A 24,159-nucleotide genomic window follows, 5' to 3' on the forward strand; every position below is an offset into this window, starting at 1 on the left:
AAAGTTAAAATTTAAGTTGAGTTTCAAACTTCTAGGTAGTTAAATAATAACCGCTTCCCGCTCCGCTCGTGGTAAGCACCACACCCCAATATCTAATATCGCACGGTATTAGGAAGCGAAAACAGCTGGCGTCGACGCGTCTTCCGATTGTGAACAAACAAAGATTTTATTAACTATTCGGGTAGGTACTATGATTGCAGTGGCGCTGGAAAGATTTACGCTTTTTTATTGTTTCCGTTTAGCTATACAGAGATGTCCATGGACACAACGGTTGTAATACTAAAAAGTAGTCGGTGGTAGAGGTATAAATAAAATAGTAAAATAAAACCAAAATAGTTTACTGGGGGTAGGACCTCTTGTGAGTTCGCACGGGTAGGTACCACCAGCCTATTTCTGATGTGAAGCAGTAATGCGTTTCGGTCTGAAGGGTGGGGCAGCCGTTGTAACTATAATGAGACCTTAGAACTTCTATCTCAAGGTGTGTGGCGCATTTACATTGTAGATGTCTATGGGTTCCAGTAACCACTTAACACCAGGTGGGCTGTGAGCTCGTCCACACATCAAAGCAATAAAAAAAAAATAAAAAAATACTAAAAAGCAGTCGGTGGTAGAGGTATAAATAAAATAGTAAAATAGAACTAAAATAGTTTACTGGTGGTAGGACCTCTTGTGAGTCCGCACGGGTAGGTACCACCACCCTGCCTGTTTCGGCCGTGAAGCAGTAATGCATTTCGGTCTGAAGGGTGGCAGCCGTTGTAACTACACTGAGACCTTGGAGCTTATATCTCAAGGTGGGTGGCGCATTTACGTTTCAGATGTCTATGGGCTCCAGTAACCACTTAACACCAGGTGGGCTGTAAGCTCGTCCACCCACCTAAGAAAGAAAGAAATAGAGAAAGAGAGGGAGTATTAATTCCTTATTGCACCCCAAAATACAATGAACATCGTCAAAACAGTCAATAGACGGAATAATTGTGCAATAGACAGTCATAAAGTTAAAAGCGATCTCTTCAGGTCAGGGTTCTAGAGCTTAAAGCGGAAGCTTATGAAATGAATCTACTGATCTGTCATTGAAGCTTGTGCCTTGTAAATAATCAGGCTTTTTGAAGTCCATGAAGATGATTTTCTAAGATTCCGTCACTTTTTTTTTATTGCCCTTGTAGGCAGACGAGCATATGGCCCACCTCATGGTGAGTGGTTACCGTCGCCCATGGACTTCAGCAATGCCAGGGGCAGAGCCAAGCCGCTACATACCGTTAAATAAATAACTAAATATATGGTACAGCTGACGGCCTCAGTTTCTCGCCGGATCATCTCAGTGGGACGCGATTCTGATCCGGTGGTATATTCAGCGATGCACTGCTCTTGCTAGCGCTAGGGTTAAGAAACTCTTTCAGATCGAGCCCCGTGATCTAAGCTGGAATAGCCTAGCAACAAGCTAATAGGTAGGGTAAAAAAACCCAGGTGACTCAATAAAAAAAGGCTCAACCCTAGCTCTTTCCAATTCGTGATACGATAAAGACCTTCGCCCAACTTTACCCATTCGCCTATAGTTCGTAACACGGGCGCTGAATCTTAAATAGTCCCCCACTTAATAGGGTTTACGATCGATAGTTCTTTTTTTATTTGATTGTTACCAAATGTCTTTATCTCGAAATTCAGTTTTGGCGTTTTGTCAATTTTATTGTAATAAGAAATATATATTTTTTTTATTGCTTAGATGAGTGGACGAGCTCACAGCCCACCTGATGTTAAGTAGTTACTGGAGCCCATAGACATCTACAACGTAAATGCGCCACCCACCTTGAGATAAAAGTCGTAAGGTCTCTCAAGTATAGTTACAACGGCTGCCCCACTCTTCAAACCGAAACGCATTACTGCTTCACGGCAGAAGTAGGCAGGGTGGTGGTACCTACCCGTGCGGACTCACAAGAGGTCCTACAACCAGTAAGAATAAGCCTCTAATGATTCTAGATTTAAACTTTTTCATAGCTCGTTTGATATAGGACGCGGGCAACATTGTGGAAGGAAGCTGACTCCAGAATTGGACTTAGCGGAGGATAATGGTATCTAATGACACACTGAATGCGTGGTTCAGTTTATCATCGCTCCTTCACTGCTGAGGATCGCGACGACATTTGAATTTTCTCCACTGTGTTCCATTATGGGTGACATGGACCACATGGCATAAATCATCACCAACCACTTCCTTAACTAGATCTGACCGTCTGGATGGAGTTCTGCCCAGGGCGCGCTTGACCTCTATGCGACCCGAAATTATGAGCTTCCTAATTCATGTCTGGGAGACCGCATGATGTGTCCGAAGAAGCTCATAACACGTTCCCGGCAGATGGCAGAGAGGGTTTCTGACTTATCTTATACCTTTAAACGAGCAATTCTTGTATCTATATATATATTATCTGAATCTCGGAAACGGCTCCAACGATTTTCATAAAATTTAGTATACATGGGATTTCGGGGGCGATAAATCGATCTAGCTACGATTTATTTTCAGAAAATGCTGTTTTATTCGTGTTTTCAATAATCAACTCTTCCCGACATCTATTGGCGAATAATAATACTATTTTTCTTAATTGAAGGCAACTAATCGCTTAAAAGACAAAACAAGATGGCGTTATCAAAAAAACAAAAGAGGAGGGCTCGGTCATCGTCCAGTAAACTTTTCTTCTCCATAGCAATTTTGTACCATGGGTATTTCAAATTTACCTTTGGACATTGACCTTGTGCTATGTGGCCGGCCCATTGCCACTTCAGTTCACTAATTCTACGGGCTATGTCAGAAAACCGCTGGATTAAACTGTAAAACTAGACTAGTATTAGCTATGACCTCGATATAGGTTTTCTGGAATTTTATAAATGTCCACTCTATTTCCATGAAGAGAAGGCTACTTCTTGAGGTGCAGTCTTAGCGTTCTTTCCGAAGAGAGGCGCTAGGTTAGCGAACTGAACAGTCGTGATTTCCGGTGTAGGTCAATACGTAGACTTTTCCGTAATATGGTCCATCAAAGAATCTGAGTTTGCGCTATGTAAAGCCACCTCTTATATTGAAATCATCATTCTCCTGACCTCCTCCCAGTGACCTGGGCTCGGTGCAACATGCTTTCTCCTTCCATACTCCTCTATCATACACCATTTCTTCGCTCACTTTTACACGTTTCGTCTTTCACGCAATCCATCCATTTTTTCTTAGGACTAACTCTTTCTCTAAAGCTTTCCACATTCATAGTTAAAACTCTCTTAACAACCTCATTGTCATTTCGTCTCATGACTTGTCCATAAAATCCCAAACGCGCACTTCTCAACTTCTCTGTCACAGGTGCCACTTTCAGACTTCCTCTAACATGTGCATTCCGTATTCTACCCATTCTTGTTACCCCACATATCGATCGCATCCTATCTTGAAATATTATGACTTAATCTCAATCTTATTTCATAATCACTACGTTCACAACTTGATCGTTTTGTGGCAAAAACAAGTTGGATCCTACCGGTCTGCGCTTACAATGCTTCCTACTGTCCCATAGACACGACCCACTGTGCTTCTCGCCGGATCCTCTCAGTGAGCCATGATTCTGGTAGATTCTGCAAAGCACTCTTGCTAGGACTAGTATTAGCGAATCCTCTCAAGTTGAGCCCGTGAGCTCACCTACCCGTCCACGCATAGCTGGAATAGTTCCTAGCTACTAGTGTATAGGTAGGAAAAAACTCCAATGTACGTATACATAATATCACATACATTAACTTTCATTTTTAACCGACTTCAAAAAAGGTGGAGGTTCTCAATTCGACAGTACCTATGTTTTTTTTATGTTTGTTACCTCATAACTTTTGACTGGGTGAATCGATTTTGATGATTCTTTTTTTATTATAAAACTGACGCTTCCCGTGTAATTTCATTTCAATTTAGTCCGGTTCTGATAATGGTATCCATGAGAAAACCATATAAGTCTTAAATTTGCATTAAGTAAGTGCGCGACAAATAGATGAATAAATCAATATCACGCCAACCGATTTCGATGATTATTGTTTTTAGTGTATATTAATTTGTTTTGGAATATATATTTTTTTCTATTTGAAGTCGGTTTTGTGAAAGCATGTCTATTTACAATTATAATCTATTCTAGTGTACAATATATATAAGTTTTCCATCACCGCTTGAAGTAGCTTTAGTTACAAATGTTTCGTATCAGAGATGAAGAAGAAGATATATAAATTATTTTGTTATCTATACTAATATTATAAAGCTGAACAGTTTGTTTGTTTGAACGCGCTAATCTCAAAAACTACTAGTCCGATTTGAAAAATTCCTTCAGTGTTAGATAGCCCATTTATTGAGGAAGGCTATAGGCTATATAACATCACGGTAAGACCAATACAAGTGGAGCACCAATAAAGAATGGTTCAAAATATTTTCACTTTCTATGTAAATGAAGTGGGGGGTAAAATTTAGCGTTATGCCAAAGTAACTATTCCACGCGGACGGAGTCGCAGGCATAAGCTAGTAATGAATATAAAATTTGACTTCACTTCTTAAAGCGGGTTTGACTATGTCATGCCTATACGATCCTCCTCTAACAAATAAAAGTGGCATTGCGTGCTGGCTTGGATGCGTTGGAGTCTTAAATCATTTTACGGCACGACTACTGATCGTGGTATCGCTTATAATAAAATGCGATAAGTATCTTTAAGATTGATCTTTTTTTTTTATTGCTTAGATAGATGGACGAGCTCACAGCCCACCTGATATAAAGTGGTTACTGGAGCCCATAGACATCTACAACGTAAATGCGCCACATACCTCGAGATATAAGTTCTAAGGTCTCAGTATATTTACAACGGCTACCCCACCCTTCGAACCGAAATGCATTACTGCTTCACGGCGGAAATAGGCGGGGTGGTGGTACCTACCCGTGTGGACTCCCAAGAGGTCCTACCACCAGTAATCGAGGAAAAAACACTGCATCTATGGTGCAGAGAGAGAAAAAGGCTAGGTTTACTGGCGGTAAGACGCGCGGATAGGTACCACTATTAAATCTATTTCTACCGTGAACCAATAATGCTTTTCGGCTTGAATAGATTTTTTTTTCCTACCTAAGCTGATAATGTTTAGAGGCTATGTCAGCGTAAGCGGACGAGTAGGTGAGTTTACGGAGCTCAAGCTGAGAGTGTTGCTAACACTGGCCCTAGCCAAGAGCAGTGCTTCGCAGAATCTACCACGGGATCGGAATCGCGACCCACTGAGAAGATCCGGCGAGAAACTCAGTGGGCTGTGTCTATGGGTTAATTTACTTGTCAAGCCCTTCGTCGCAAGCGACGGGTTCGGCGAGGACGGTGACCGGTGCTAGAGGTACCTAAAAGCACCGTTAATGGATCGGAAGGATCCGTAATGACGTTTTTAGGGCAGGCAGGGTAGATGTCCATGGGCCCTCGTGAAAACCCACCAACAGATAAGGCATATGCTCGTCTTAGGTAAAGGTAATAAAATCTGGGCAGGTGGCGGCAATTACATTTTCATGTATTTAAGTACATTTATTTATCTTTGTCGCGAGGCTTGGGGGAGGCCTATGTCCGACAGTGGACATTTTTGGGCTGATTAAATAGAATAACCACTTAACACAATGGCCAAATAGGACATCTTGTGTGTCCGCCGAAAAATCTTTACATAGTTTTTGAATTATCGATTCCTTTTACATATTCATATATAGTTTCTATCCGAAACTCCGAATACATTACAGTTTTCTTGGTCACAGATGAGTCGTTCGTGATCCATGAAAGTAGCTTTAATCGCGAGACGTGAGTTGTAGAACACCGTTCTCAGCACAACTGGTGGTAGGACCTCTTGTGAGTCCACGCGTGTGGGTACCACCACCCTGCCTATTTCTGCTGTGAAGCAGTAATGCATTTCGGTTGGAAGTGTGGGGCAGCCGTTGTAACTATACTAAGACCTTAGAACTCATATCTCAAGGTGGGTGGCGCATTTATGTTGCAAATGTCTATGGGCGCCAGTAACTACTTAAAACCAGAACCAAAAAAAACCTAAGCAATAAAAAATGAAAAAGTACATACTAAATCTAGCCAGAAATCCCGACAGATAATTATAATAGCGATGGACATTTTGTCCACTTGAACAATGAGCTAAATTTCGAAGAATTGCGAAGCTCCGTTCTGAAACTAAATTCAACTGATAAACGTGATCTTACCTCCGCAGGCTCATCGTAAGGGTCAAATCTTGACAGAATGTCAAAGCTCTGCTGCAAAAGAACGGTGTCACCTCTGAACCGCACGTATTCCTCGAGAAACCAATAACTTTTATGTATTTATTACCGACACTTTCAAATTCAACAATTCGAATTTAGAACTTTGAATATTTAGTAACGATAATCCACGGATGTCTTATGAAATTTCGAAATTCGAACACTTAATAACCAATATTTTTCAAATATACAATTTTTCAGTAATAAAAGTCTTTCAACGCATTACCGATCCTTTCAAAGGCACGTTCATAAACTCTTCTATTACGAAACGCTTTGTATAGGTTCCTATAAATGTCGAACCTAATAGTCGTCTTTGGCCTTCGAAAGTCAGAACTGGACTGGATTCGTAACCGCTGCTGTAACTTTGGCCGAAATAATTGCACACGATTTTCTTCTTTACCGCTTTATCTTAAGTCCGATATTCGCATTTTTGTATATTAGAAGAGTCGTTCTCGAAAATAAGCAATAGTCACGTACGAATTTCAGGCTTATGTCCAAAAGCCGAAAGACTATATTTGTTTGCGTTCGGGTTTGCATCGAAGCAAAATAAAAATTGTCGTTCAGGTACCTACCAACATATTGTTAATTGCGGCAAATGTGTTTCGTTGACAGGTGATGTATATATGTTCCGGGATTAGGTATATTTGTTATTGCCTGCAGAGGCGACCATTATAGGTAGACCGGAGAGACGCTTTTTGTAGAGCCGGACTTTGTGTTAGTAAAATATCTCTAGATTAACACTGTCAACGTAGACAGTAACTGTATCTCTTCTCCAGTGGCGGATGGTGCGACTTTTTTTTTATTTCGATCTTAAGATGGGTGGACGGGCTCGCAACCAACCTAGTGTTAAGTGTTTACCGGAGCCCATAGACATCTACAACGTAAATGCGCCATCCACCATGAGATATAAGTTCTAAGATCTCAAGTATAGTTACAACAAGTTAAAAATACATAATATATGGTTTCAGACGCTTCGAAGACTTTACAGTTTCCGTGGTCATCGTGGACGACGGTAAAGACACTGATACTAAGACGACGGTAGTCATCATAAAACACAAGATATTTGACAGACACCTGAATATCTCTTACGACAATTTCAAGATGAGCTTGCATGTGTACAAGTTCCGAACAACAACATTCGGACTGTCAGTCTACCCAGCAATATCACACGCTCAGTGGAAAATCTATCCTTCATCGTTATTTCCAAAACACAAATCATTTTGCGGTACTACAGAACTAGCTAAACTGTAAGCTTGGAGTTTGGCCAGCTATCAGTACTACAGTATCGGTTTGAGCTTTGTTAAGCTGGCAGATAGCCTATTTGATAAAGTCTGGTCGAAGCTTAAAGTTTAGGCTAGTGTCAAAGTGTTAGGTGATACACATTTGAAATCATTTAAATCCGACTGACTTTATACAAGACAAACACAAAAGATCGCATTTGGAAAGGATGCCATATTAGTTTTGCTATGAATCAGGTATGAATGTATGAATGTAATATATACGTATTTATTCATACAAAGTTTCTCTTTCATTTAAACCATGCCCCTCAAAACTGCTTACGCAGTTTGACTGCGGGTAACGCTTTATATAAACATAGCTATAAATTATTAAATTAGGTTATATTAATACAATTAATTTACGTAAATGTTTACAACGTATTTAACAAGTGTTTTTTTAATCTTATACCTTTAAACGAGCAATTCTTGTATATTAATATACTAGCGACCCGCCCTCGCTTCGCTTCGGAAACATTAAAACAAACATGAAACCAAAAAAAATATTAAAAAAAATAAAAAAAAGTAGCCTATGTTCATCAGGGACAATGTCAGCTTCTAATGGAAAAAGAATTTTTCAAATCGGTCCAGTAGTTTCGGAGCCTATTCGAAACAAACAAACAAACAAATCTTTCCTCTTTATAATATTATATTAGTATAGATATAATATATAATCTGAATCTCGGAAACGGCTCCAACGATTTTCATAAAATTTAGTATACAGGGGATTTCGGGGGCGATAAATCGATCTAGCTACGATTTGTTTTCAGAAAATGTTGTTTTATTCGTGTTTTCAATAATCAACTCTTCCCGACATCTATTGGCGAATAATAGTACTATTTTTCTTAATTGAAGGCAACTAATCGCTTTAAAAACACAACAAGATGGCGTTATCAAAAAAAAAAAAAACGAGTAGGGCTCGGTCATCGTCTAGTAAACTTTTAAATTTAGCAAGTGTAGGCTGACGTCTTATATTTTCGGGTAAGCTATTGATTAAGTATGGAACTCGTTTTTTTAACTTTTAATTCTCCATAGTAATTTTGTACCATGGGTATTTCAAATTTACCTTTGGACATCGACCTTGTGCCAGTTTTATGTTGCATCAAATTAGTTAAACGATCCTGTTTACTATAATTGTTTACAAGTAGAAGATATTTATGTTTCTCGTAACTATTTGTTATTGTTTTACACGTGTTTTATTGTAACTCTATTGGCTGGTTTTATGTAACGTGGGACGCCCCCTGGCTAGATGGTGCGATGACCTCCGCACGGTGGCCGGCAAGAAGTGGATGAGGAGAGCCGCAGACCGGGCTCAGTGGTGTAGATTGGGAGAGGCCTATGTCCAGCAGTGGACGACTGTGGGCTGTTGATGATGATGATGATGATGTAGACACAACCTGTTAAGTGTTTAGGCAGATCTTGTGGTATGCGATTCCTTGCCGCTAGATTCAGCCAGGAATTGCTCTTGTTAGGGTAGATGCTAGCAAATTCTTTCAGGTTTAGCTCCAAGAGCTTTTAGGAAATTTGCTCTCATCGGGTCGTCGTGGCGGGTTGGACTCAAACTCCAGTATTGGAAACTTTTATTCCACACGCATACTAAAGTCGTATATATTGACAATCAACCGGTTTTTATGTCTTAAAATTTTTAAAACTATAGAACGCAATTATCAGCGAGTTTTTGTCTCTCTGTCTGACAGTCTATCTGTTTTTTCTTCCTTAGGGATGTGTTGCGTTGGTAGTGATGTGAAAAGCAATTCACGATAAGCTCACCCACTGGTCAAAATAAAGTCAGTATACCCTAGAGGCAACGGGTAGATAGGGAGGTGAAAAAAAACAATCCAGTAATAGCTTACCTTAGCACGTTGGATTGACCAGATCCGTACCACTCTCGACATCACAGTCCACGATGTGGACACTTAACACTCAGTGGCAGATAGGAACAAATGGCTTTGAGCGATCCACAATAAACTTTTATTGCAAGGAGGCGGTCACGACCCTCATAGGAAACTAAAGCAAGGAGGAGGAGAATAGCTTCACGTCTGGGATGAGACTCTTGTGGAAAGTGACTTCAGTGACTGATGTTTTATTTGACTGACGGAGATTATCTACCGCAGAGGAATATTCAATCCTTGTTTATCTCTAGACTCTGGCAGCCCATGAGTACCAGGTGCCCTGTGAGTATAGTGTAATAAAAAGGTAAGTAGAAGAAGTCGGATACAAAGTTAGAATGCTTCTGATATTATTAATGAAGTAGAGACATTCTCTACATATTAACAGTTGAATAAGGCATAAATAAACATCTTGAAGGGAGGGGCTGAATCTTCAATACAAATAGAGTTATAGCCTTAACAAATATTTCGAATTTCCCGAGCTTTTCCTCCAACACATAAACAAGAGAGAGAAAAAGCTCGCACAACAAAATAGCTTTGTTTTTCTGGCGCACATTTTTTAGGATCGATCGATACATATATTTATTCCAAATCAATCAATCAAACAATTAACTTCTCTCCTTCGGTTTTCGCGAAACGCCGAATCGAGTTTTTTTCTCGCCTTTTTTATTATCAGCATATTATTATTCCGGAGGTTTCGGCTACTGATCTGTTTCTATAGTCACTACGGACAACCGAAGTAGAAATTCGTTGGAAAACTAATATTCAAATATTCAATATTCATAGGTTTAATCTAATCTAGGTTATTACATTGTTCATACTTATAAATATGTTGGAGAAGCCACAATTATTAACACAATCGTCAGACATCGTAGGGGCGAATGGGGTGATCGAGCTAAGAGAAATATTGAGTACACCAATCACGATTGTTGTCTTAGAACAATTTAGAAATCTTCTTTTGACGTTAGCAAACGAAAACAAATGACAGTTCTTAGGACGGAGGCGCCGCTCTTCAAGAAGGCTGGTTGGTAAGTGTGATGGCGTCTACGCGCCTCCATCAGCTAGGCTCTGTCGTAGCGCGAAATTAGTCGAGTTCCGACGATACCGCAATCGTGCTGACATCTCTTAAGAATCGTGCTGCTTTTCGTTTAGCTACCAAACTATTATTAGTGTTAGTGTTATTTAGGTAAGAGAAGAGCTCGGGATCAGTACAGAGCTGCAGAGAACTGTGTCTGTAGTAGTGTAGTATAGGACTAGAGGCTAGATGTAGGTCGGATCTGTGTCTGTTTGTGTACGAGAAGAGCTCGGCATCAGTACAGAGCTGCAGAGGACTGTGTATATAGTAGTGTAGTATAGGACTAGAGGCTAGATGTAGGTCGGATCTGTGTCTGTTGTGTACGAGAAGAGCTCGGGATCAGTACAGAGCTACAGAGGACTGTGTCTATAATAGTGTAGTATAAGACTAGAGGCTAAATGTAAGTCGGATCTGTGCCTATTTGTGTACGAGAAGAGCTCGGGATCAGTACAGAGCTGCAGAGGACTGTGTCTATAGTAGTCTAGTATAGGACAAGAGGCTAGATGTAGGTGAAATCTGTGACTGTTGTGTACGAGAAGAGGAATTTAAGCTGCAAGAATCTTCAAGACAATCGATCCCCCTAGCGATAGTAAGAATTGTCTTGCCTCAACTAACTTTATGGAGACTCAGCGGAAAATTTATTGCCTTGTTTGCGCGATAAACTTCGGAATACCGTACACTTTGGGAAGTTGCGTTCGGATCGAGTTTTCGTAAATAATTAAATTGAATTTTATATTTTATTATTATATTTTATTTTATTATTATATTTTATTTTATTTTATTTAACGTATACACTATAAAGTAATTTAACGTATGGAGGGCAAGCGCGCCGTGGGTAGAACATTAGCCAGATGGTCAGATCTAGTAAGGGAAGAACTTGGTGGTAATCTGTACCATACGATCCATGCCACCCATGATCGAAAACTGTAGAGAAAAGTCACATGTGGTCGCGATCGTCAGCAGTGAGGGAACATGTTTAAAAGCTTAGGCGCACAGCGTAGTCGCGGTCATGCTACGCCGTAGCTAGCTACGACGTAATACGCTACGAACCTGCACGCTACATACTCGTAATTGTGTATATATCGAAAAAAAAACTTATTCCTCCTATTGTAATACATATATGTAAACCCATGATCGAACACTGTGAAGAAAAGTCATATATGGTCGCGATCGTCAGCAGTGAGGGAACATGTTTAAAAGCTTAGGCGCACAGCGTAGTCGCGGTTACGCTACGCCGTAGCTGGCTAAGTAGTAATACGCTACGAACCGCTACATACTCGTAATTATGTCTATATATCGGGTAAAAAACTTATTCCTCCTATTGTAATACATATATGTGTCGTGGATAACGACTTTTAGTTGTCGTGGATAACGACTTTTAGTAATATTAAGACGGTGGTTTTGATTATTATTTTAAATGATGAAATGTTGTTTTGATAAATATCACAAAATGAAGGGTAGACTCCGTAACGCCACAGTATAAAATGGCGGTACGTGGACAGAGTCGTGGCATTCCGTGTCAGACAGTCATTCAGTCCGTATCGGACGGTCGGTCCGTCTCAGTCAGTGAGTCTCTGGCAGTCAGTCAGTCTGTCGGTATGTGCAACGAAACTGTCGGTTTACTCTGTCATTGTGAAAGTTGTGTGTGTTGAGTTTCAATAATTATTATTGAAAAATTTTATTGACTAAACTGAGTTCAATCGAATACGAGCGATGACGGAACCTACCGCTCAGCCATCCCTGACGTGTGCCGACATCAGAAGTGAGATCAGGACTCTACTCTCACTAGCGTGACGTGTTTGAACATGTTCGAAGTACAGCAAAAAAAACATGATACAGATCAGAATACTAGTAGTGGTACGCCACAAGAGCGTGAATGCAGCATACGTAAGTCGTGTAATAACGTCTCTGTTACCTCGATGGAAGATCTGAGCCACGAAGAAATCGTCACATCTTACGTTCTGGCTAATGTTGCCCAGTTTGACTGTCGACTTCATCACATGGCATTTACTAGCGGAAATACAACACGTAACAAGCTATTGCAAGAAATTAAGGCAAGTGGAAATCTCAAGTGAAACTTCGATCGCAATAATGGATCTGTCATGACGAGTGGGTAGTTCCGACAAGAATTATTTTAAGCGGCTGACTTCTGCTAGAGTTACATGGCACTAGTGCAGTAAAACCAGGACATGAGACTGTGAATTGTCGTTGAAATTTTAGAATCTACTAGATTTAATACCAATAACACTACACGTTCGATGACTTCGGGCTCCAGCAAGCAAGCAAATAAGAAAGCAAGCAAGTTTCCGTGGGGAAGAAAAATTGACACATCTGAAGTCGTCGTGACCTGTAAGATAAGACGTCCGGTGCGTTCGTGTCTGGCGATGCGGCGGTGTTCGGGTTCCGCTGGCGGATGCAGGTTTTTCCGGTGAAGTGCGTGCTTGTGCGTGCTTGACAAGTGTTCGCGGTTGGCTTCCTCAGTGTGGGAGTAACATCGTGTAGGAGAGGTGGAACCCGTAAAATTGTAGTTTGCGTGGTGGCTGGTAAGATTTGCTGCGGTAAGAAGTTTGCATGGTGGTAAAATGTCTTGTGAGTCTGCACAGGTAGCCGGAGGTGAGACTTCCGCGGTCGCGGCCCACCCAGTCCGCGAGAACCGGGCAGATCGCCTCGACGGTACGGAGGCCGGCCGACGGGTCCGCCAAACGACGAGACCACGCCTCCAGCACGGACTGCCGAGATTGGAGCCCCCGCGCTCCGGCTGCACTTGCGCTAGGGCGCGCCTCCTCGTGGGAGACTGTGAGGTATCCTTGAATAGCTCTGACTGCGATCGCGCGCTGCCGGCGTCGCAGCGCGGCGACGTTCTCGTGGGTAAGGACGTGGCACCAGACGGGTGCTCCGTGTAGTGCCATCGACCGCACGGGTACCATCACCCTGCCTATTTCTGCCGTGAAGCAGTGGTGTATTTCGGTTTGAAGGGTGAGACAGCGGTTATAACTATACTGAGACCTTAGAACTTCTATCTCAAGGTGTGTGGTGCGTTTACGCTGTGGATGTCTATGGGTTCTAGTAACCACTTAACACAAGGTGGGCTGTGAGCTCGTCCATACATTAAAACGAAGAGCGTAATCAAACGAAATTAGATACGAAGTTTAAAGGGCCGTTTAAAGTAGTTGAAGTATTGGATGGTGACCGTTACACATTGAAAGCTTTAAATTCAAAACGTACTTACAAATACCCACATGATAGGCTAAGAAAAATGCCAGCATGACACATACCAGTCGAGGTTGATGTAAACGATGATGATGAAGAGCAAGCTTAAATTGTGGTGAAAACTCGAGTAAGGATAGTCTATCGGCCGTATTGTGTTCGACCGTACCAGTAGCTATTACGTAGTCGTAGCCCGGTAGAAATCGGTGTCTCTTGAGGCAACTCAAGTAGTCCGTGGGTGCGCGGTGCGCGTTTGGCTCTGGCGGAGGTCGGGGTCTGTAAAGACCATCGTGTGTAGTCAGCGGGTGATGCACACGGGCGATCCACGCTGTGGATGCGCATCATGAGGGCAATTGCGATTGCTGGTCGGCTGGAGAGCCGTGGCGTTAGATATTTTTACTCGGAAGTTTTCTTTGATCTGAGTTCCTGTAAGCTATGCCTGATTTGTACAGAGTAAATTTGAAGTTTGATGAACGACTGTGGTACGTGCTCTGGCTGCTGAATAGTGAACTTTGTATACCCTATTGTTTGATTTGGTTAAAATGGTATTAAAACAGTTTAAAGCTTTGATGACTTTAAAGTTTCCGATAAGTCTTAAAGTGTAGTCAGGAGTGATCGAGCGGAACAAGTGTTCTCGTGGATGTTTTTGATTGTAGGTTGACCATCACACGAGGACATGTACAATCAGGAAGACCATGTCGCAATCAACACGTGATTGCTGCAGCCAATACGAGATATGGGACGCAAGCACAGTCTGTCGGCGCTCGATGGGTCAACTATTCACCGGCCGAGCGGAGTGACGTGCCGGTAGCTGCGTAATATCGGGCAATTTTGGTAAATAAAAACAATCTGGTGAGTCGTATTATTTTTATTTGGATTCGGGTGCCGAATGCTCTCTTGTCAAGAAATCTATTAGTAGTAGCTTCATAATTCAGCAATTTTATACGATGGTTCTCATAAAAGGTTTCTGTTGTTTTGACTCAAAACTTTACGGAACAAATCCTATGCGATGGTTTATTGCTTACCTATTGTATGTCATGTACTACCTGATAGTTGTTTTAAGCGGTTCAGTGAGATTGAGCATTCAGCGAAATAGAACTCTTAAATCTAGTGTCCTTATTTGAAGCCCAGACTTGCGTTATTGATGACCAAGCTCGCGATGAGCTCATGGAATTGTTCTTGACAAGAAGTGCTAGAAGCCGTACGTACATCTTTTGAAGTGAAAACTTCTTTAGAATCGTTGTGATTTCAAACCGGATGCAACGAAAAAAAAACGACAGGTAAGAGACACAAATACAAAAATGTGTAGGATGAAGCCAGCAAAGAAGGAGACAGAAATAAACAACATACTATTTAATACAGCGCCATCTGTGAGATTTTTTAATACTAACGTGTGTATGAAAGCTCTTGTAGTGAATTTTAATTTAGGATTATACGTGAAATTAAAATATCAATTCACAGAGGGCGCTACCTTACAATTATTTACTAATGACAAAATTTTACATTTACTTAAGACGTTTAGGATAATTGTATTTTAATTTTTGGAAGGTTTCACTTCTACCACGTGTGAATTGCACACATATTGTTTTTTTTTTTTAAATTGTTCTACCATGAGAATAACAGAGGCGAGCCCCTTCGAATTCTTTATAGTTCGCGTGCCATATCCCAAAAGGTTTTTACTTAAAATGATACTGAAAGTAAGAGATTAACTTTGACGAGACCAGAACATTGGAAATTTAGTAAAATTCGATGTTGAATTTTGTTGAAATGAAGACAGATTGCTTTAACTGGTAATAGAACCTATGATTACATAAGGTTGCCTCTAAGTAGTGCTACTGACGAGACTGATCAGTGAGGTGAGAGTATCTCCATCGATTGGTACAGCGGAGACCTGGGTCTCAATGGAGACTATTGTTGTGTTGGTCTACTAATGACCTTGACTCTATATTGTGAAGTGATGTGTATTGGTTTTATCATTTGTTTTAATGATAATGTGGGTGGTAATGTCACTAGCTGCACCGGCAGCCAGGCCAGGAGCGTTCTATATGATTTTGTTGACACTAGTGATGTAGAAGATGTAGGATCAAATGACCACGATACAACTGACTGATTAAAGTAAGGATTTTGTTATCCTATTTTGTGTGATTAGTAAAGAACAGTATTCAGTGTTATTTATGACTGGTAATTGAACACCTCGCTCGATTTAGGTGATGTGTTCGTTTTATTGCCGGATGAAGGCATTACGATGTGTTTTATGGTTGAAGTGGGTACTGGATGGAAGTTCCACTTGCGTGCCGGATGGAGGCATTAGTGTTTTGTGTTGAAGTTGGGTACCGGATGGAGGTCCCACTTATTTGCCGGATGGAGGCAATAAGTAGTCAAGAGCTACTCGATGGAGGTGGCACTTGAATTGGGTTATCGTCACTCGATATAGGTGGCATGAGTTACTCTCACTAGATGGAAGTAATTGTAACGATAGTTTGTGGTTGATACAGAATACTGATGAAATACTGCTCAGATTGAGTTGTTTTGTAATAACTCGGGTTTCTAATGCTTATTGAGCATTCATGAAATTTTTCAGTTGTATAGTGTATCACTAATAATTGGGTAATTAAGTTATCTACTCACACAGGTTAACATGGTCTGTTAAAGATCTTGTTGAGAGCTAACGTTATGGTTTGTAATGAAAGGAATCCCAATCCTCAATCGTGAATGTATCAGGATTGGCCGAGACGAAACCTGTTTGATATTGCAAAAGGTTGTTTTTCTTGCAGGAGCGTCACACAGGGACGTGTGACGTGTCAGAATGGCCGTGTCGTGGATAACGACTTTTAGTTGTCGTGGATAACGACTTTTAGTAATATTAAGACGGTGGTTTTGATTATTATTTTAAATGTAGAAATGTTGTTTTGATAAATATCACAAAATGAAGGGTAGACTCCGTAACGCCACAGTATAAAATGGCGGTACGTGGACAGAGTCGTGGCATTCCGTGTCAGACAGTCATTCAGTCCGTATCGGATGGTCGGTCCGTCTCAGTCAGTGAGTCTCTGGCAGTCAGTCAGTCTGTCGGTATGTGCAACGAAACTGTCGGTTTACTCTGTCATTGTGAAAGTTGTGTGTGTTGAGTTTCAATAATTATTATTGAAAAATTTTATTGACTAAACTGAGTTCAATCGAATACGAGCGATGACGGAACCTACCGCTCAGCCATCCCTGACGTGTGCCGACATATGTAATATACACATATTTTTTACTGGTGGTAGAACCTCTTGTGAGTCCACGCGGGTAGGTACTACCACCCTGCCTATTTCAGCTGTGAAGCAGTAATGCGTTTCGGTTTGAAGGGTGCGGCAGCCGTTGTAACTATACTTGAGACCTCAGAACTTATATCTCAAGGTGGTTGGCGCATTTGCCTTCTAAATGTCTATGGGCTCCCCGCTCCAGTAACCACTTAACACCGGGTGGGCTGTGAGCTCGTCCAACCACCTAAGCAATAAATAATATATGGTTTTATAGCTTCAGTTGTACTATAGTTATTATGAGTTACGACAGATGCGCTACGAAATCTTTCATAGACTGTGTAATATATTATGTTCTCCGCTACCAAGGGATAGTTACAGGTAATAAAAGTTTCAGAATAACAACAAAGGGAAGACCTTCCATCAAGCTGATGACATCGCTCAGTAGACCGACGGTCCAACAAGTCCGACATATTTGGTTACGAACAAAAAATTGTAAGAGATTTTGTTCGAATTCATTTTAAATATTGAAGGTTTGAATTAATACAAAATACATCCAAATCCCATTATGCATAGCGGGTAAATGTAAACACGATCGTTATGCATAGCATATCATTGTTACGCGCTGAAGGTTCGGGATAAATAAAATTCCAACAAAGTACAACTAAAACTGTATTCAATACTTAGAACACTTAAAACTCTCAACAAACACTTTAAAACTCTCAATTCGCTTCTTTCGCTTCGCTTCAGGTGATCCGTTCGCTGTTTCGCTTCGAGTAGTTCCGATTACTGACTAACTGCGTGCCATCCCTGCAACACCATTATAGCCGATACCACATCCCTAGAATTATCGAGAATATTCCACATATCTCTAGTATTGTATTTCTGCTATCTGACAATAGAGGGCGTTGTACTTCTCGAGCGTTCTACGTGCTACTAGATCCTTCGATATTCGTTCGACTATTCGACGATAGATGGCGTTACTCTTACCGGCGTAACATTATGTAACCACTATCAAATTGTACTATTCCACATTTGGCAATAAATACTAAACTTAAATAGTCCACAAGAATTATTAGTAATGTTTTTATCGAAGCTTTGTAAGCTAATTATACGAACACCATCGAATATGGATAAGGATGCACCGGACGTCTTATACTTTAAGCCACGACGATTTTTAAAAAAATATTTTTACCTTACCTTATAGTTTGTAGCCTAAGGACTGCAAAGTGAGCTCACAGGCTCAACCTGAAAGAATTGTTGATACCCTAGCAAGAGCAGTGCTTCGCTTAATCTACTACCAGATCAGAATCGCGACCTACTAAGACGATCCGGCGAGAAACTCAATGGGCACGACTTCAAAAGTAGACTTTGACCATATGATAATTACACATAAATATCTGGAAGTAATTTAATGTCAAAGTCGCGGTACAAACCCATTAAATAGTAAGTAATGCAGATAAGTGATAAAGGTGGTTTTCAAACAATTCATAAATATATGAAACCAATTCGTTGTCAACAACATGACAACTTACTGACGATATTTTCATATATACATTAATTCATAGAAACGTTCTGGGCGAAAGCACAACTTTAAGTTTAAAGCTCGGGCAGCTGTTGAAGTCTGCGGTGGAGTTTCTTAACAGTAAATTTTCGAAAGTTTGTGTCTGTTTAAGATTCGACTCGAGATCGGGTTTTGCGGTTAAATTTATAAAATATGAATACAGTTCAATGTGGCTGTCCATTTTCTTTTTATATGGACTTTAATATTTACTGTTTAAGTACACGAATTCACGATGGATCAGATTATGTTAAGTGATTAGAAGATACTCTAGACAGACAGGCAACGGGAATATCAATATCCAATTAAAATTTAAGGCATGGGTTTAAAAAAAAATGATTGCAAAGTAGCACTCTGCAGTAGCTAGACTCCATGAGTAATAGTAATCTCTTTTCACCATGTGACACGTACGAACGTCTGCTTTTGAAGCCAGTACAAACCAACAGCCAAAAATATAATAACATATATATCGGAATGTAGGTATATTTTACAATCGTCGTTAGAGCGATTTAATAATAATAGATTTTTTATTATTTTCTTACATAGATGGGTGGACGATCTAACAGCCCACCTGATTTTAAGTAGTTACTGGAACCCATAGACATCTACAACGTAAATGCCGCCACCCACTTTGAGATATGAGTTCTAAAGTCTCAGTATAGTTACAACGGCTGCCTTACCCTTCAAACCTAAACGCATTAATGCTTCACGGCAGAAATAGGCAGGGTGGTGGTACCTACCCGTAAGGAGACAAAAGGTCCTACCACCAGTAATACCATTTTACAAGCAACCCTCTCTTACTCGGTAAGAGAAATCGATCTTAATTTTTGGCTTACCGAATGGCGCAACTGGTGCCGTCTTCATCGTCCTCCCTCTTTCTTCTTCTGCGTCTGATGTACAGATACACTGCGACCGCCAGAAGTACGGCAATGGAGCCGCAGCCCAGGACCGTTACCAGAACTACGTCACGGGTCTTCATTGCGACCTGGAACAGAGATTGAGAGTGATCACCAAACAATTCTCGGCCCACAAAGACCGCTCATGTTGAAGTCGAGAGATTAGGGAAGTCAAATCGAAACTATTTATGACTGTAGCTGTCTTAGAATACATGACGTTTGAGAGATGCCTGAATCTCGCTAACGACATTTTCAAAATAACTATACATATACGAGTTCCGAACAATAGTATTCGCAGGGTCGGAAAGTCTACCTTAAGTAGACTCCCCCTCACCCCCTTCCTCCCCTATAAGATCGACTTGCCCTTGTAGCCTACGCAGACGAGCACACGCGGCTCACCTGATGGTGAGTGGTTACCGTCGCCCATGGACTTGAGCAATGCCAGGTTCAGAGCCAAGCCGCTGCCTACCGTTAAGTATTCTCCACAAGCCTCGTTTGAAGAAGGATATGTCATAGCGCATCTGGTGGATGTATTGTGGTACTGCACTGATAGGCACACGCACCCTAACTATACTCTCTCGATCTAGTCATATTCTGCGTCAGAGGTTAAGTGACTTAAATAATATCATTAGAAGGCTTAAGTAAACCATTAAACCTGGAGCATCAACAATACCTACATGCCGATGCTATATAAATCCTAAAATTACAATGCAGACTGCGTTAGATGACTTGCCCATACGAAATTCGTGGTCCGCTTTCGAGATCCACCCCTACCATTGTCCATAATTGAATTGATTTTTTTTAAGTTTCAATTAAGACTTGTTGCAAGGTTCGCAGGGCATGCGATGTAAAGATTATATTAGGTAATTTTTTTACACCTTGGGTTACATTATTGGAGTTTTAATAAGGATCCCTCAAGAAGGATCACAAAGATATAGCCTGTCACTCGGGATAGTGTAGCTCTCAAACAGTGAAATAATTTTTCAAATAGGCTCAGTAGTTTCGGAGCCTATTCAATACAAACAAATAAACAAACAAATCTTTCCTTTTTATAATGTTAATATAGACAATCAAATAAACTAACAGACGCATTTTCAATAGAATGAAAATTAAAACCCATCGCTAAATTTGCGAGATTCAAACCTTAGTAATTATCTACCTGCACAAGTATGCCCTGATAGTGAAATTTGAACTCTATGTCGACGTACTAAGAGCAATGCGAATAACGGAATTTAGATTATGCAGTATCTTGGAGGTGTACAAATTGAACTCTATGTCAACGTACTAAGGGCTATGCGAACGGCGGAATTTAGATCATGCAGTTTCTTGGAGACTTGCCAACGCGCTTGTTGCTCAGCGATGATAACATATATGAAGATTCAGCTTCAAGCCACGCCTTGAATTAAATTGTTTTTTGAACTAAACTAAAGGAGTGACCATAGCGGGTAGCCCATGGACATCACGGCATGATGTCGCTATCCGCATTAATACTCTTCAAGCCGGAAGACAGGAATTCTTCAAACAAGAAATCGCGTGATAGTATTTACAGTGCCCAACGCTAAATACTGCCCATCGATCTTCAGAAAGAGACAATCGGCTATTTTCGACTTCGTAGAGCGTTGTCTCTGTCGCACACTTCCGATGTGGAGTTCGTCAGTCGCTGTTCAAATGCAGTAGTGTGGGGACGTATTGTTAGTGTTTCGGATTGAGTTTATGTTATTTAAGCGCTCTCAAAAACACTTAACATCAGATTGGCCGTCCGTCTAAAACAAAAATAAAACTACCAGAAACCACGGCCGTACAAAATAACTCTGATAAATTTAATAAGCCAATCGCGCGGACAATTTTAGGCTGCCACTCAATCGTAGACACACTGAACAGACGTGACGTTGCAATTTAATAGGATTATCTCATTTCAAAACAGGTTACGGAAGCGATTCTAAAAAGGAATATCACCAGAAACGACAAACTCGCGAATAAAATAAATATTATTTAATAACTGTGAAAAAACCACGCGTAAAGTAGGATTCCCTGTGCTATGTGTAATAAAATCACTTTAGGAATCAAACCTCTGTTACTATTACAATAGTTACTGAGTCGAACCTTTGGAAAACAGATATTTCTATTGAGGTCCTACCCACTAAACGACTCCCTTGCACTCTTCGCCCAAGCGTCCGATACCCTCCGAGGTCAGAACCCGGATTAGGTAAGGGGCTTACCGCGGTCAACACTACAACCAGACGGCGCTGCTCAACCCAAGGACGCCCAGCCGACGGAGCCTTCGAGGCGACTCGAAGGCTCCGAAACGTCGGCCGTCTCGGCACGACAGCCCGAAAGCCGCCCAGACAGTGCCGCTGGTGTCTCGAAATACCCCGCTGGACCAGAACGAATCTGCCGGGTCGGGACGCGATACACCGCCAACCGGTTGCTCTTTCGTATCTCCTCGGCGGCGCGCTAGAGTCCTGGTAGCGCGCCGCGCGGCCTCGGCCCCCTCAGGTCGCCCCGCGACTTTCACCGGGGGGAAGCCGCCACATACAGGTAAGTTCTACCAAAGCCTTTTCGGATATATTTTTTAAGAAATCTAATTATAATTATAATAACCGGGACAAATCACGCACGGTCCTCCGGCCTCAATTTAGGATTCCCTGTGTTATGTGTACCAGAGACTAACAAACATACTTATATACATTTAAATATATACATAATAAATATATAGATAAGGAACAACCAGAAATAACTACAGAAATAACAGTTTTTTTACTGGTGGTAGGACCTCTTCTGAGTCCGCACGGGTAGGTACCACCGCCTATTTCTGCCGTGAAGCAGTAATGTGTTTCGGTTTGAAGGGTGGGCAGCCGTTGTAACTATACTGAGACCTTAGAACTTATATCTCAATGTGGGTGGCGCATTTAAGTTGTAGATGTCTATGGGCTCCAGTGACCACTTAACACCATGTGGGCTGTGAGCTCGTCCACCAATCTAAACAATAATATATGTATATATATAAATTAAGGAACAGCCAGAAATAAAGAGCAAACATACATTTCATAGAGCAAACAAATCTGTTCAACAAAATTTTTGCCCGACGTGGGAATCGAGCCCACGACCCTCCGCGCAACAGTCAGCAGCGCTAACTACTGCACCACTGAGTCAGATATATTATAAAGAGCACAAGTAATGTATTTGTACATACATACATTCAATATATACCGACAATTTATATATGTCTTTATCTATGAAATTGCTACTGGGCTTTTGAAACTTAATTTATGTATGGCTATCGAAGTTACCAATTGCACAATTAACAAGCTTCGCTGTTCAGTGCTTTCGAAGAAAACCAAAACAAGTTGAGATCGATATTTTCTCTGATACGTTTTCAACTGTACGGATCTTTTTCTTTTAAGCTTGGTGGTGGCTGGACGGGCTTACGACCCACCTGGAGTTAAGTGGTTACCGGAGCCGGACATCTACAATGTAAATACCGCCACCCACCTTGACATATAAGTTCTAAGGTCTCAGTATAGTTACAACGGCTGCCCCGCCCTTCAAACCGAAACGAATTACTGCTTCACGGCAGAAATAGGTAGGGTTGTGGTAGCTAGCCGTGCGGACTCACAAAAGGTCCTACCACCATGTCTATAGTGATAATGTAATCACAGTGTGTACTATCGCGGATAGTATCGGCGATTAAAGTATAATAAAAGCGGGTATTCTCTTAAGGCCTCAGAATATCTGACTGCCCTTTGCTTGACATTGAAAAGGCAGTTTTTTGTTTCAAAGATAGTAATGTTTAATAGAAAACCTTAACAGAACGATCAAATCGCATTGGTAACCACTTCACCCGCGGCGGCACTGGAATTCGTGACGCAGCACATAAGCTGCAGGAAAGTCGTCTTCGATGATACGGCCACAAAAGCTACACGTGCACCATGTTTCACGTGCAGCTTTTTTTTTAATGAAGTCCACCAAATTCTCGAATATTTGAATATTTGAAATACGAATATATACATCGATTGGACCGACCACTGCTTAAGTACATCGAATCCAAAGAAGCGCTCGTAAAGTGTGGCCATTTACTACAAAAACTGTATTAAACTCGAGTGGAAGTTTAGGATTTGGGAACAACAAAAACTCAGGGAACGGTGCGGAGCGTTGCGCAGTTCACTTCGACCCGGAGACTCGTTTAGTCGAATATTTTTGCTTGCACGAGTGCTAGTGACTTGATCATTAAAAAATCCATAGACACAACAAATTGAGTTTCTCGCCGGACCATCTCAGTGGGTCGCGATTGCGATCCGGTGGCATATTTTGCGAAACATTGCTCTTGGTAGGGCTAGTATTAGCAAACTCTCTCAGGTTGAGCCCGTGAGCTCACCTACCCGTCCACGCGTATCCAGAATAGCACCCCAGGCTACTAGCGAATAGATAGGGAAAAAATATATTGTTACGCGCTGGGGTTCGGGATAAATAAAATTTTACCGAAGTACAACTGAAAACTGTATTCAACACTTAAAACACTTATAACGCCCAACAAACACTTTAAAACTCGTAATTCGCTTCTTCCGCTTCGCTTCAGGATCACCTGAACGGATCACCGTTCGCTGTTTCGTTTCGAGTAGTTCCGATTACTGACTGACTGCGTGCCATCCCTACAACGCTTTTATAACCAATAAATACCTCATCCCTAGAATTATCGAGAATATTCCACACATCTCTAGTCGTAGTTTCCACTATCAATTC

The 24,159-nt window shown here is 41.2% G+C and overlaps 1 protein-coding gene across 1 annotated transcript in view; it reads right to left on the reverse strand.

Annotated features, from left to right (window-relative positions):
* LOC101742362 (synaptotagmin-7) overlaps positions 1-24,159 on the reverse strand; it is a 419,529-nt gene that overhangs the window by 251,297 nt on the left and 144,073 nt on the right. The window contains exon 2 of the mRNA XM_021350941.3: positions 19,360-19,508. Within this exon, the coding sequence (XP_021206616.1) occupies positions 19,360-19,502 (143 nt within the window). The 5' untranslated portion in view covers positions 19,503-19,508. The remainder of the gene's footprint in view (positions 1-19,359; positions 19,509-24,159) is intronic.

Source organism: Bombyx mori, chromosome 23 (genome assembly GCF_030269925.1).
Source record: "Bombyx mori chromosome 23, ASM3026992v2".
NCBI lineage: Eukaryota > Metazoa > Arthropoda > Insecta > Lepidoptera > Bombycidae > Bombyx > Bombyx mori.